General features: G+C 44.3%; 1 protein-coding gene across 1 annotated transcript in view; it reads left to right on the forward strand.

Annotated features, from left to right (window-relative positions):
* Window positions 1-15291, forward strand: part of LOC134435534 (uncharacterized) — a 52043-nt gene extending 36752 nt beyond the window's left edge. The window contains exons 3-8 of the mRNA XM_063184583.1: window positions 6818-6958; window positions 8729-8772; window positions 9089-9239; window positions 9662-9772; window positions 10053-14273; window positions 14510-15291. Of these exons, the coding sequence (XP_063040653.1) occupies window positions 6818-6958; window positions 8729-8772; window positions 9089-9239; window positions 9662-9772; window positions 10053-14273; window positions 14510-14520 (4679 nt within the window). The 3' untranslated portion in view covers window positions 14521-15291. The remainder of the gene's footprint in view (window positions 1-6817; window positions 6959-8728; window positions 8773-9088; window positions 9240-9661; window positions 9773-10052; window positions 14274-14509) is intronic.
* Window positions 15292-15534: the final 243 nt, after the last annotated feature.

A 15534-nucleotide genomic window follows, 5' to 3' on the forward strand; every position in this document is an offset into this window, starting at 1 on the left:
TTCTTTCCTCAGCCAGTATCTTAGTCTTGAATCCTTAGATGAAGGTTTGCGTCAGTCTTGCGGAACATACAGTTCTCTGTCACCCACCACCCGTCATCTCCTTTTCCATGAGTCAGTTCCGTTATCATATTTCCACATCATCACTTTATCTATCATTTACCAACCTAGGAGGGTAAATATAACAAGATAGCATAGCATAGAATAGAATATCTTTTTTGTCATTGAAACAAGTTCGATTTGAAGCATTCTTTGTTCATTGAGGTAAAACATAATTAAAATAAAGGGTTAGAAAAGTACTTAAAAATCACACACACACAACCATGAAGTCCACATTTAATTCTATAGGTATAACACTATGCTTTGTTAGTATAATTTGATGCCATGCAAAATTTTGCAGACGAATGAAATCACTAAATGTCACCGACCAAGCACCAAGCTCTCTTTACTTCACTATTGTCAGTGCTAGCCTATTGATGTAGTGGCAATGGCAACAGAACTCTTTGCCATGTGCATTCACTATGCCCCCCTCTGGTTCTCAGCTGGTATAACCATGTGATGTGGTATGGAGTGAATCACACTGTTTAAAGCAGTCATGCAAGTCTGTACAGTGAGCAATTAATTATAAAATGGTCAATTAACAATAATAACTGTTTGCTTTGCCATCTGTGCCCCTGCCCTTTCCCTTTTGTAGGGCAAAGGTGGCTTGCCTTGAATAGTTCAGTGGACACGGCACAGTACAAGCGTTATCGGTGTACTATGAGAATGGCAAAATGTACAGTACGTTATCCACTTCCAAACAAAAGACAGACAAACGTTGAAGGACTGTTAACAACAAACATTTATGTTGGGGTCATTGACCTGTTTTAGTAGCTGACATCAGGTGGTGCAACCACAGCTAATGCCACAGTTGTATTAATTAAATGAGTGAATTTATAATTGACAATTCGTGTTTCACCAATGAATGTGCTTTTTAAATGATATGGTAAAAAGTAAAAACAAGCTAAAAATCCGGTAACACCAACATTATAAGCGCATTTATTACAAATTATAACGCACATTATAATTACTTACAACGTATTATGACTACACTCATAATGCTTCATGATGCTTTATATTAACAGTTATGAATAATTATGAATCTAGCATATAATGCTTTATAAATCCAAGGGTGTCATGAGTGCTCATGACTGGCTATAAACTACAGGCTGCATGATAGGGCTTATAGTACATTATGAGTACCTAGACCCCTCTATGCACAGACCTGGATGATAAACTGTCATAAGGGCTCATACGATGCTATAATGTTCATAAGTCGTCAATGTGTGCTCTAAGTAAAGTGAAGTTCATATGGATGCATCTATAATGCACTGTATAATGCACATCTTTAATGCATCATAATGTACTGTAAGCCCCATCAGGCAGCCTGTAGTTTATATCCAGTCATGAGCACTCATAATACCCTTGGATTTATAAAGTATTATAAACTAGATTCATGGTTATTCATTACTGTTAACATAAAGCATCATGAAACATCATCAGGTGTAGTCATAATGTGTTGTAAGTAATTATAATGTGCATTATAATTTGTTATAAATGTGCTCATAATGCGCTATGGATATGGGCTTCATAGAAAGTGTTACCAAAAATCCTTTATTTCATAGAATTAGCTGTGGTTGCACCAGCCTGATATCTGTTTCTAGGAAATGTCAATGATCCGTAAACAGTTTGGTGAGCTTTGATTTGAGCTTATAGTATGTTCCATTTCTGTGATTAGGATTTTGACTGGGCAGGAAAGCTGTTCACGTCTGTTCTCTCTGCTGCTCCTGTTGCTTGAAGGGTTTCATTATCAGATACAGGCCTTGCTTGCATGATTGCATGGAATTAAAGCGTCACGCCTCGCTAAAGCAAATGTTTGAAGTGTGAGACACGGTCACCTGGCGAGGCTGTGCAAATAGCTCAGCTGATGGCTGGAACTGGCTGACTTCTGAGATGGAGTAATGTCCCCTCCGCTGTGCTTTTCAAATGATCCCTGCTCTCCCCTTCATGCTCTCTTTCTCTCTCTCTCTCTCTCTCTCTCTCTCTCTCTCTCTCTCTCTCTCTCTCTCTCTCTCTCTCTCTCTCTCTCTCTCTCTCTCTCTCTCTCTCTCTCTCTCTCTCTCTCTCTCTGTCTATCCCTCTTCCCCCCCCCTCTCTCTCTCACACACACACACACTCTCTCTCTCTCTCTGTACATTTTCCTCTATATACATCTCTCTGTGTTATGTGTATGGCTCTTGGTGAGTGGGAAAGAGTAATGTAGAGACTAGACTACAGGTTAGGAAAGAGTCTGAGTGAGCTGGAGACTGGAGTAGGGAGTTTTTCAGGGAAAGATGTCAAATCACAAACGTCATGGCATAGATTTTGTAATGGCCTTGGTTGTCAAAGTGAAGGGGTGGCTGGCTACTATCATGGGAAAAGCGAGATATGACTACTTGACTGCAAAGAAATGGACAAATAGTCGCTGACGCCACAATCCAAATGACATGGACAAACCCATAAATGGGTATGCTAATGGGATAACATTATAGCCAATATAGCATCAGATAAATGTATACAGGTCAAAAAAGTATTAACATTTCACAGAAATAATGTTGTAACGTCTTTATGTCTTTGATAGAGGATTTGAAGGGGCTTGATAATGCCCCACTGTCTGATGGGAAGTGAAGCGTGAAGTGAATTGGGCTGCTTGAAGAGACTCGCTGACTTTAAAGGGATTTTGATTTGATAATTTCTGTTTGATGGTCCCGCCGAGAGTTCACGCCGCCCACTGTAGGTCTTATCATGGTGTGTTATATAACAAGTCAAATCCATGGTGTGTCCATTTATACAAACGTCCTATGCAAAAATCACCCATTCATTAACTTGGAACATGCAAACAAGTACACATGATAAGAATGAACTAATGTTCACACAATGTCAGAGACAATGTTGGCACTGGTGCTGGACTGGGGTCAACCCCCCTATCAATCAAACAGACATATTTCCTGCAAGGAAATACAGTGTAAGTAGCTTTGTTGTTGAAGGAACCACCACCACCAATCCATGTTGGAGCTTGGATTTGTGTGAAGCTTCTGGCTGTTGTGAATAGAAGACAATTGAAGTGTGTATACACATACATAGCACACAGGGACTTTATTCAAGTTGTATGCCATTGTTTAAAGTCTGATTGTAGTGGTTTTTTAATAAGAAGGTAAGGATGGCATCTTGTAATCATGTCCACATTAACTATAAACTACTGTGGGAAAACACCTGAAATGAGGTCTGAATACAGTATGTACAAGCCCCATTTACTTTTACTATTGCGTTGTACATAAACTTTGCATTGTAACATTTCTGGGGGTTTTGGTTTGTAATTGTTTATGACTTTACTCATCCAAGTCAGTTCTGAACGAGTCCAATTAGTTTTTATTGTGCCAGGCGATGATGGCTGTTTGTTGTTGTGTGGCATTGTTGTGATCTCACATGGCGGACTGCCACTATTTTTACTCGTCAGATTTCGACTGATAACATTGAAGACTGTTTTAGCTCGAGACATGTACTGTCGTATGGGAAAGGACTAGGGTGCTGTGTGCATCATAGTGGAAAATTTGATCAGGTGGAAATCACAAATGAAAAGGCCCTGAAAAGATTATGCATTACATATTGTTAGACTCGGAACTACATAAATTAACATTTACATCAGCAAAAGAAATTGCAAAATATCACAGATAATGGATGAGACATGCAGTACGTATGTTGTTGATGCCCAAGACGTGACCTGTACATGCCAAGGGAAGCTGGAAGTTTCCTCTTCAGATTATGACTCACAGCTATAGGCTACCCCCCTGAGCAAAGACAGCAGACATGTTTTAGTAAAACATACTGACGCTCGTGATCTACTTTCCCACATTGCTCACCACAATGTAGGATTGCTCACAGCAATGTGGTTGGGCAATGTGGTTGAGCAACACAGAACACACCTGACAGTGTGACTGATACTGTGTAACTTACCGGTCTGATGTCTGATCTGATCAGCTCCCATAGTCCCCCTAGTGGCTGTCAAAAAAAGTGCAGTTTATTTTTTAATAGTTAAACTAGACCACTTTGTCAGCTTCAGAGGTGTATAAAGTGAAAGTAGAGGTACTCTTACCGTGTATCTGCTTCTTTAAGTACAGGTGTATAAACGATGTATGGTCATGTCATAGTGTTGTAACAGCATCCGCATCAGTAAATGTACTATATCTCTGGCCAGCTGTTCCAGCAGCTGGTATGTTTTTTGCGATGTTCCCAACCAATTTAGCACCACAGTCTGTAAACAGGACAACACACCGTTGGTGAAACCCCTTTTTACAACCCCTGAAATGAATGGTCTCCCTCCCAGTCCCCGCAGCGCAGGTCAACTCTTAAGCAGCATTCCAGCAGGGAAACTAAGCCGAGGGTGATTTACAGGTCAGGGGTCATCTATAAGTACGTGAGGAGGGGGGCTGGTAGGGATGACGAGGGACGACAAGGGAAAAACAAAAAATTAAAACGAGACCAACTGTTTAGGGTATGTGTGTCTGCATATGTTTGTTTGTGGCTGGTTGTAGGACATTGCTGGATTAGAGCCAAGAGGATGGGATGACAGGGAGGGATAGAGGGAGGGCTGAGGTGGGGTCAGGGTGCTTCTGTGTATTAGAGATGTAAGGAGGCCGTGTGACTGACTGAGGGGCTTTATTCCATTGGGGTAAAGCAAAGGGGGGCTAATCACGTTTAGATTATGGTAGCGGGGTTTTAAACCGCTCCGTGCATATTTGTGTGTTTACTGTATGTGTGTGTGTGTGTGTGAGAGAGGGAGAGAGACGAGATGAGAAGAATCCGGCTGGATTAGATTAGTGGTTTAGGCCACACTGCTGTGGGCTGCGTGTCTGGTTGGTTGGTTGGTTGGTTGGTTGGCCCGTCGGCACTGTCCTGTCTGCATGGATACAGGCATGTCAACAACAAAAACACGGATTGCAAGAAAAACAGAAACATCTGCTGCAGTAGACGTCATCCTCAAGATCACGGATGTGCTGACCAGGGATTTTTTTTTCAAATTTTATTTGTGGGTTGTGGCCAGATTTGTAATCACTTTTATTTGTGATGTGGCTGTGTGAAAGTGTTTTTTGAAAGAGTACAGTCTGCGAAGAAGACCTCTTCACATTGTCATTGAAGACAATATCTCTGGTCTGGTTTTGCCTTTGTTTTTTGTTTTGTTTTTTTCTTTCTTTTAAGTGTTACTTTTTAAACCTCCAGTGCAGAGGGATATTCTGCTGGTTGGACTTGTATAGAAAAGATGGTTGTTCTCCTGCGTAAGGATGTGTTCTCTTTGCGATCCCTCTTTGGGAAGAAAAGTTCGAGGAACAAACCAGACTACCTGACTGCTGCTTCAAGAAGATGTGAGTTCACTAATGTAGATAAGCGAGGGAGAGGAGTGGGAGGGGATGAAGATAAGATTATGATTTTATCAAATTGATTGATTGGTTGGTTGATTGATTAATTGATTGACTGAGGGCAGAAATTGTGTTTACTGGCTGACTGTCACAGTATTCAATGTTTTCTTTCTGTCATACTTCACATACATTCTGGCTTCTAAACTAATGTTCATTAATGTTAGCTCCATTGTTGAAGTAAATTATATTGTGATTGAGGGAAAAGGGGTGGAAACACAGCATATAAGTGGGCTCAGATCTGCCACATGGTTTATTTGTAGTTAACAAAGTATTTCGCTTCATTAGGTTTGCTTTGGCATTCACATGTCAATATGCTGTGATATATTATGCTGTCATGTCTAATGATGACGAATTCACATCTCAAATTCTCTTTGTTGTTTTAGTCAATATAGTGTGCTAATTCACATTTTTATCTGTTTGCTGTTGATGTTTTATTGGGAGTGCTGATGGTTTGTTTGAAATGTTGATCAGGTCTATTCTGGTTTAGTCAGCCATGCTGGTCATTAGCCCGTTGAATATTTTTTCCTCACAGACCAACAGTACTTGTCAGCTGCTGCTTGTAGGCTAATACCTTCTTAGCAGTGAAAGTAGGTATCTGCTGAACCAGATTTAGCACATTGAGATGCCTATTTAGCACAAACCAGACACAGGGAGGTGTTGATTTAATTAGGCCTACATTTAGATTCGAATGGATGAATGAGTTTTTTTGGTTCTAAATGTAGACTCGAGTGGATGAGTGAATTATTATATAAGAAGGAAGTATGTGACCTCAGCAACATGCACTGCTTATGTACATACCTGTAGATACCCCATGTCAATTTGCACGTTTTCCACAGCATAACACCGAATGGTCTGGAAAATACAAATAGTTTTACTTTTATATCCAGCAAAATCATGTCAGTAATAACAGTATTGTACATTTAAAGATAAAACAGTATTTAAAGCTTAAGTATTTCAAGTATTAAATGCTGAACTTTAGTTTTAGTGTTTTTAGTTCGAGCCTAGAACTAGGTTTTAGTTCTGTAGCCAAAAAAAAACTTTTCACTCCAATTTAACTGATGTGAACAAACCTGACTGACTGAAAATCTTACCTTCACCCTATTATGGATCACACCACAGTACTTAATGTATTTAATGACTTATTTTAACATTGTAATAGTCATAGTTTCTTATTTTTGAAGTTTTATTTCTCTATTTCATGGCTTTTTTTGGTGAAGCACATTGAATTGCATCAATGTCTGAAACACGCCATACAAATACATTTGCCTTGCCTGGCCATTCATGATTCGTCTATTCTCTACCGTCCCTCTTCCCTGTCTTCCTCACAGCTTCACATGAGGACAATGCTGCAGTGCTGGTCCCTCATCTCTTCCAGGACAATGTGTTTGCGGAGGGTGGGAGCCGGCATAAGTATGTGGAGGACCTCCACTCTGAGGCACTGCAGGGGCTTAAGCTAAAGCAGCTGGAAGGTACGTGTTGCTGACTCTTATACTGTACCATATTCACTTGTATTCACCTGCATTGTGGAGAGAAAGCACTCACAATCTTCATGACACTATTATTTATTTTGCCACCATGTCCACAGCAAACATTTTTTGGCTCTTTAGCCATCACCAGTGTGTAATATTCTTTGTTATGCACACTTAATTTATGACAGGAGTTGAGTGCGGCCATCGCTGCTACTCATGTTTAAACTTGCAGTAAAGCTTGAAGCCGTGCTGCTTGAAATCCTGGGCCCTGGCCTTGGCCATGGCACAATCGGCTAAGGCACTGTACTGTTACACCGCCAGGGACCTGGGGTCTATTCCGACCCGATGTCATTTCCCAATCCTACCCCATCTCTCTCTCCCAACTGTTTCCTGTCCACCTCTTCAGCTGTCCTGTCATAATAAATGCATATGCCCCCCCAAAAGAAAATAAATCCTGATCTGGGCCCTGTGAAAGACCTTCGCACGCACACATCCCCTGATGTCATCAGTTGTTACTGTATCTCTGGTGATCTTTAGACCTACAGTATGTCTTGTAGCAGTTCATCCCCCAACTTATACATCCATTTAAAGGGACACTGTGCGGGAAATGGTCAAAAAAGGTACTGCAACTATGCTGCTCATTGAAACTAGGCTCCCTATTGCCAAATTTGATCTTTACATGAAAGTTTAGTAAGTAATAAACACATTTTCTAGTATGGTCCAAGTACAGTCCTTTTTGCAGCTAAAAATGGCTATTTTGGGAAATTCAAGATGGCGGACCATGGAGAAGACCCTCCATTTCATGTATGAAAAGTACAATTTTTCCAGTCGTAATGAATACTTAGAATTTGATGGTGGTGGTAAGTATTCATGAAAAAGGTAACATTAGTGAATGGGCAGCATTAATTCTGGAAATAAACAACTAAAACTCTCACACAGTGTCCCTTTAAGACAAGATGAAGGAAAGTAAAACCTCTTGTTTTGAGTATTTTGAAATTCACATCAACGTGTTGTGTTAACACAAACCTTCATCTCTGGCAGGCAGCCATTGTAATCTGTTCTCATTGGCTGTTTAATACTGTTAGAAGCTAACGTGCTAATCTGAGGTTTACAGCTATATTATGTTTTAATGACCTGCTCAGATCTCTCCCTAAAAATAATGAGCTTCTATCTCAGTGGGATTGTCTGATTAAATCAAGAGGTGAAGTGTTAGCTGTAAGCCTTTCAAGTACGCCTGTAAGGCAACTTTGCCAGCAAGGCTCCCCAGAAAAAAGTATTTGAAAGTAAGTACTTACTGTACTGTGCTGTTAGACCCTAACACAGCATGAAGTGGAGTGTCCACATATTTCCACCTCTTTCTAATTAATTGTTTGTGAGAGATGTTCTACAAAATCCCAATAGCACTCATTATAAAAATGTTCAGAAGTTCATTTTGATCCATGCCCCAAACTTCACCTCAAACTTCACATTTGGGTCTTTAAATTGGAGATAAAAAGGCCACTATCTTTCCTGGAAAGACCTTGGGTTTGATGTCTTTGATGGTGTGGGAACAGCATTGACATTTAAATGAACATGGCATTACACAGGGGGGCATTAGCAAAATAAGTGAAGCATAAGCTGGGAAATTTAACTGCAGACATGGAGAAGACACAGTAACTCATTTTTGTATAGTCAAAACAGCTCATTGTTTAATTTCTATTGAACAGGCTAATCACTGGATGCAGATAGTTATTTGAGTATTCTAAAATGTCTAACTTCTTCTGTTTCTAGAAAACAAAATGGACACTGACTATGCTGACACCCAGAGTGTAATTGTGAGTATGAGAAAGCATTCCACACCTTACCAAATATCCTAAAATGCATTACTGTTGTACAACTACCGTAGCACTGGGCTTCTACGCTGGCGACCCGGGTTCGATTCCGGCCTGGGTCCTTTGCCGATCCTTCCCCATCTCTCTCTCCCCACTCGTTTCCTATCTCGTTCTTTGCTATCCTATCACAATAAAAGTTAAAACCCCCCCAAATATATATATATATATATCTATATATATCTATATATCTATATATATAAAAACTATGAAATTAACATACCCCTTGTCTCTTTGTTGGGAATGTTTTTGCCCCGTGCAGAGTGGTGTAACCTCTCAGAATGAAGGGGGCAGCTGCAGTGAGAGGAGGAAATCGATTGGATCGGAAAGCACGGCGACCGACACCATGTCAACAGTATCGACGCAGTCCACCATCTCCTCCAGGTCCACTCGCTCTGCACTCTCTCGCCAAGGTAACGACACAACCACTACCTCTTGCTGAAGGAGTACAGATCGTCATAGCAATGCTACTACTACTGTTACTACTGCTAATATTAATAAAGTAATGTAGTAATAAAGGTATATAATGATAGTAATAAAGCTATTACAACAACTACTTCTACTACAATGGTGCTGCTGCTACAACTGCTAGTACTACTAATAATAACTAGGACTATGCAGTCGTCTCCGACTGCTAAAGGTATGTCCCCGAAACACGATATATCCATATATAGGCTGTTTCCACATTTCCCCATTTCATACATTGTTTAGCGACGCTCTGCGTTTCGGGGATATCAACAATAATAATGATACAGGTAATAACCATGGTCAAATTCAGCTAAAGAAGTGTACAGTTTCATCAACTTATTTGTGATGTATTCAATGTTTTTCCCAGGGTCCACGTTCACGCCTCTTAACCTCGGGAAAAAGGAGAGGCCAAAGGGGAGGAGGAGACACAGGCGGACCACGGTCATGGGAATACCTCGTCACGTCCAGAAAGAACTGGGTAAAGCATACATTTAATAATCATACACAAGAATGCAAGGACTTTTATTTATCACATGCAAAGATTTACTAAGAGTAAAACAGGCAGGAAGTGATCAGCCATGAGCTAAATGTGATCATGTATCTATCAAAGTTTTCCCTTAATACTTTTAGTGGTGCAGCAGTGTTTGCATCACTTGACTATTTACCTCCTGAATGACCTCTGTCCTTTTGCTAAACTGTATTTGAATGAATTATGTCTTACTTTGGTGGTCTTCATATTTTTCTGTCTCCTTTTGAAGGGTTAGACCGAGCACTGTGGACTGCGTACCAGAGATCACAGGAACCCGTACCCACTGAGGACTTCACAGACATGCCTGGCATCACGGTGACCGCAACACCAGCTCCCGACGGACCGGTGCCAAGCACTGCGCGCCCACAGCAGCAGAAGGCCTCAGGCCAGCCGCCACAGAGGCCCAAAGACGACCTGGCACTCATCCAGAGCGCGCTGCCACCCCAGAGCTCCTCCACACAGAGACCCATGTCACTGGCTGTACCGTGGGCGACCACAGCAAACGCGGCAGCAGGAGGAGAAGGTGGAGGAGGAGGAGGAGGAGGCTCTCTCCAGCCCCCATCCAGCCCGGTGATGTACATCTCCCCGCAGGGCATGTACCTGTCCAAGCTCATCCCCAACGCCGTGCTGCCGCCGTCCGTGGACGTGGTGGAGATCAACCGCAACCGCAGCCGCAACAGCGTGCGCACCGTCAGCAAGTGCAGCCTGGCCTCGGCCAGCCCTGCCCCGTCGCGCACCTCCTCCCGGGCCTCCTCCAAACGCCACTACCCTCGCCCCTCCGAGAGCTCCAGCAGCGCGTGGAGCCGCTCCGACTCCTCGGAGACGCTGGTGTCCGACTCGTCCACCATCTCCAGCAGCAGCACGGCGCGCGCTCCCAGCAGCGGCCGCGACAGCGTGGTGGAGGCCAGGCCAGCCAAGGCACCAGGGGGTGATGCCAGGCCCAACGGCCAGGTCAAGACCATGATGATGATGACGACGACGACGGCAGATGGGGACCAGTCGATTGGGCAGTTCACACGGAGCTTGTCTGTGATGAAACGCACCAAGAAACCGCCACCCCCGAGTCGGTCGTACTCGCTGCACAAGGACAAGATGAAGCGCCGGTCGAGGGATTTGGCCGAGGCGAAGATCGACTTTTCTGGAGTGACCCCCAAAAGCGGGAAAGAGAGGGTGCATGGAGAGAGTCCGGGATACTCAGCGGATGAGTCGGCCGTGGAGGAGTCGTTCAGCTCCGGGGCACCGAGTCCACCCAGCGCTCAACACCAGGCAAGCAGAGGCGGTGGAAACTCTGTTCCCTCCCAACCTCTGAACCTACTCGCCCTTGAGAAAGGACTCAAGAGAAATTTGTCTCCCTCCAGTGGCTACTCTAGTCATAACGGAACTCCACACCTCAAAGAGCTTCACCTTCACTCTGCTGGAGCTGCCGACCAAAAACAGGTCAAAAGTGAGCTGATGGGTCTTTCCCCCAACAACACCAAGCCTGCCATCCTGGCTTTAAAGGCTCTCTTTGAAATCCCAAAACACCCTAAAATAACAGCTCCCCCTCCTCCCCCTCCAGAGGCTTGGGCTCACAACCAGCGCACCTTCGTCCTTCTGTGTGGCCCCGGCCCGGCGAACATCAAGTTTGCAACTCCCCCCAGCCCCAAGCAGTCCCCACAGCCAGCGCCGCAGGTCAAAGGGGAGATTCCGTCTGCTGAAGTTCCCTCGGCTTTATCAGGAGATAACTGGCAACATGCTGCTACAGAGCAGGCCTCTTCCTCAGTCAGCAAAACGCCTATTCCAGCACAGCCCAATAACCCAAGTCTCATGCAGGAGCTACTGAAAGCTCAGCAAAGTCACGATAAGCGGGATCATTGTCAAGCGGCTGATGTTCCAGCGGGCCCACCCCTTTCTCCCCCTCTCCCTCCCCCTCCTCCGGACATGCTCCTGGATCCAGCGCTGGATGAGGCCGACCTACCACCTCCGCCGCCTCTCTTCTCACCTACGTCTCCCAAGGCAACGCCATACCAGGCTATGCCACTAGGCATCCCCCCTCCGCCTCTGCAGCCTCCTCCCCCGCCACCTCAACATGCCCCACCTCCTCCTCCTGTGGCTGTACCTCCTCCTCCACCTGTGACTGTTCCTCCTCCTCCACCTGTAACTGTTCCTCCTCCTCCACCTGTGACTGTACCTCCTCCTCCTCCTCCATCAGCAGAAGTACCTGCCCCAGTAGCAGTACCTCCACCCAAGGAAGACGCGCCCCATGTGCCGCAGCCTCCTCCCGCGCCCGACATCCCCAAGCCCCCTCCACTGCCAGCCGACTTCAAGACGCAACCTCCACCAGTGGCTTTCAAAAGCTTGAGAAAAGTTCCTCCCCCTCAGAAAAAGGAACCCCCAAAACCCATTGACGACTCTCCAGTTGTCACGCCATCTATTTTACAGAAAGTCCGACTCAGGTCTATAAAGAACCCCCAACCCAAACCGGAGCCCAGCGCCACTGAGGTGACAGTTGCTGAACCCACGGAGCAAAAACCTACGGCGGCAAGTCACATGGCGCCACCAAAGCCAATCAGGAGGTCGCTGTTATTGGCAGAGCCGCCACCTGATGTTGCTGCTGTGATTGCTGAAGAAGCGAAATCATCTCCGTCTGATGCACCTCAACAAGCGTCCGAAGCCGAGGCTGCAGTTAAGAATTCCCCATCAGACATAACAGTTGTGAAGTCTCAATCAGAGCAACCCGCTGTAACACCTCAACTTGATTCAACAGATACAGACTCAAAATCGGAAGTTGCAGATTCAAAGCCTCAGCCTGAACCACAATCGGAAGTCGCAGAATCAAAACCTCCTCCTGAACCAACTGCTTCAGTGTCAAACTTGGAACCGAGTAAGCTGGAATCACAACCAGAAGCAGTAATTCCAGACACCAAAACGGACCAGTCAAATACTGAATCGGAACAACCCTCGTCTGCACTTGATTCCCAAGCACCTGTCAAGAGTGAACCAGAAGCTACTGTTTCAAAGCCTGAACCAGAGCAAGTAGCTCCTAAGCCAGAACAGGTTTCGGCACCGGAAATCTCTGAACCAGAACAAACCAAGGAACCATCTCATCCGGAACCACCCACAGTAGACTCTCTCTCTTCAACAGATCAAAAACTTCAACCCAACTCTGTAGAAGTGGTCACAGAAGAAGTCGCTCCAAATATTAAAGCACCAGAGTGTAAATCCGATGCAGAGGTTCCCATCGCTAAAACAAGTGAGAAACCGCAGTGTGACACTTCAGTGACCACAGAACAAGTGGCTCCAAGTTCTAAAGTGACCACAGAACAAGTGGCTCCAAGTTCTAAACCACAAGAAGTGGAAGCTGAGTGTAAATCAGATGCAGAGGGTTCTGCAGCTACAACAGAACAAACAAGACCTGAAACAGAACCTCTCATTTCAAAGCCAGAGCCAGAGCAAATTTCAGAATCACCTCCGTTAGAACCAAGTCTACCACCTGCTGCATCAGACACTGTGACTTCCACACCTGATCAAGAATCGAATTTGCCTGTCAATCAAGCAAAAAATCAAACCGATGTATCAAAGTCTGACACTGAACCACCAGTCTCAACTGATCCACCTGAACTGAATGCAACAGAAACAAAAGCAGACATTCCTTCGTTGCCTTCAGAATCAGAACCAGTATCAACAGTTTCAAAGTCCGAACCAGAATCTGTTGTGTCGCAGGTATTGCCAACAACAAAAACGGAATCGAATCCTGAACCTGCACTGAGCGGGTCGACATCTGAATCCGTATCGAAGCCTAAACCTGAAACAAAGTCTGAATCCGTATCTGAGGCTACAGCGTCGCCACCAAAGACCACCACACCAGCTCCAACAGCATCAATAACATCAGCATCATCAACAGTAGCCTCTAAGCCAACCATCACAGTGTCGGCACCACTTGCAAGCAGCACCACATCAAATACCCAGACAAACAAGCCTGCGTCACCAACATCCCTGACTGCAAAGTCTCCTCCCGTGTCGGCAGCCTCGCCCTCCATGAGGCTTCAGGAGGCCATCCGCCAGAGGGCTGCGGCCCGATCCGCTACCGACGGCCCGGCCAAGCGCCTCAGCCTGCATTCCCCCCCGGCCAGTGTGACCAGCGGGGCCCTCAAGTCCCCCACCAGCACAGCCAGCTTCATCTTCTCCAAGAGCAACAAGAAAGTCGTCAGCGAAACGTCGACAGTTCCACAGGTGCAGCCTGCCGCGAAAAAGACCCCTCCGGCTCAGACAGAGCCGGCAGCTGCTGCACCCAGTCAGCCCAAGCCGGGCGATGGGCTGAAAAACTCGAAGGTCCCCCCACCTGTCGCGAGCAAGCCGAGACCAAAGATGCAGAGTCAGAAGAATGGACTGCACAATCCGTCCACGGAAGAGAGCATTGCTGCAGAGGTGCAGACTGCTGGTCAGAGTGCACCTTCGGAGGACACGAGAAGTAAGAAGACAAATACGTTGTTGTTTTGCCTGAATTATTTGCTCAAAACAAAATTGCATGCAATGAAAAATTCTTCCTCTTACAGCTAAACTATTTTGATACCATGAACTCTTGGATTACATTTAATATGTGTATCGCTTTGCATTGCTTTCCCTACATTGAATGTTTACTTAGCTGATAGTACAGTATCACATGTGTCTTACCTGCAATAATTTCTCTCTCTCTCTCCCCTCTAGATACAGCATGAGAGGGCCACCCCTGCTATCTGACCCTGCCACAATCAGCCAATGAAAGTCAGGCATCATTTTGTTTTTTATGCTATGCATATCTTTTAAATATTTGGGCACATGATGTTTCCAGTATGCTTTCTTAATGATTTCTATATACAGTTCGTTTAATTCCTTTGTGCAGCCATTTGGCCCAAAATAATCTGGACTACTACAAGCAGATGGGAGAATGAATGGAGCTGCATGTCAATACTTAAGAATGAGAAGACCAGACAAGTTGGAAATAGTTTGTTTTCTTTTCTTATTATTACAATATATATGTATTATGTAATCTTAAATTGAAATGTCTCTTTAATATATATAAAGTCACTTTTATGAATATGCACTATACTCTACTTTAAATTTTCACCAAATTGAATATTATTCTTGAAGATGCAATATTGACCAAAAAAAGAGCAAGTTGATTATAATGTACCTTAAGTTATTGTCTTCATGGCAGAAAACGGCAATATATGGAAATAACCTTTCCTTCTGTTAATTTGTTTTTCCATTTAGTGTTTTAGTTGTTCCTTGGTTAAATTCACATTAGACGTCGAAAGGGTAGGCTGTTTTATCTGCAGTTGTTTTGTACTTGTACTCGTTTGTATTCAAGGTCAAGCTGCTTTTGAAAATTATGTCACCATCTTATTCTGTTGTTTTTTTTTAATTGCCGCTGTCAAACTTGTTACATGAGTGTTTCTTCTTCTTTCAGTTGTGTTGATTGTTCATCACAATAAATTGCGTACGTGTCACGTTTGCTGGGTGAGTGTCCTTGATTTTGCCTTTTCCTTCAGACAGACACTAGTTCTCAGTTCATCTTCTTCAGTCCCCAGTGCAGATGTGACTGTTTGGAACAGGGGGTTTCAACCGGTCGTCTCTGGCCCATGGTGGTGCATGAGTTGCTATGCCGTTTTAGGCCTACTGCTACAAATAGTGGAGAGACTTGAATGGCACGATGGGGTTAAGTAAGTAAGTAACTACAAATATACGTACGC

Source organism: Engraulis encrasicolus, chromosome 19 (genome assembly GCF_034702125.1).
Source record: "Engraulis encrasicolus isolate BLACKSEA-1 chromosome 19, IST_EnEncr_1.0, whole genome shotgun sequence".
Classification (NCBI taxonomy): domain Eukaryota; kingdom Metazoa; phylum Chordata; class Actinopteri; order Clupeiformes; family Engraulidae; genus Engraulis; species Engraulis encrasicolus.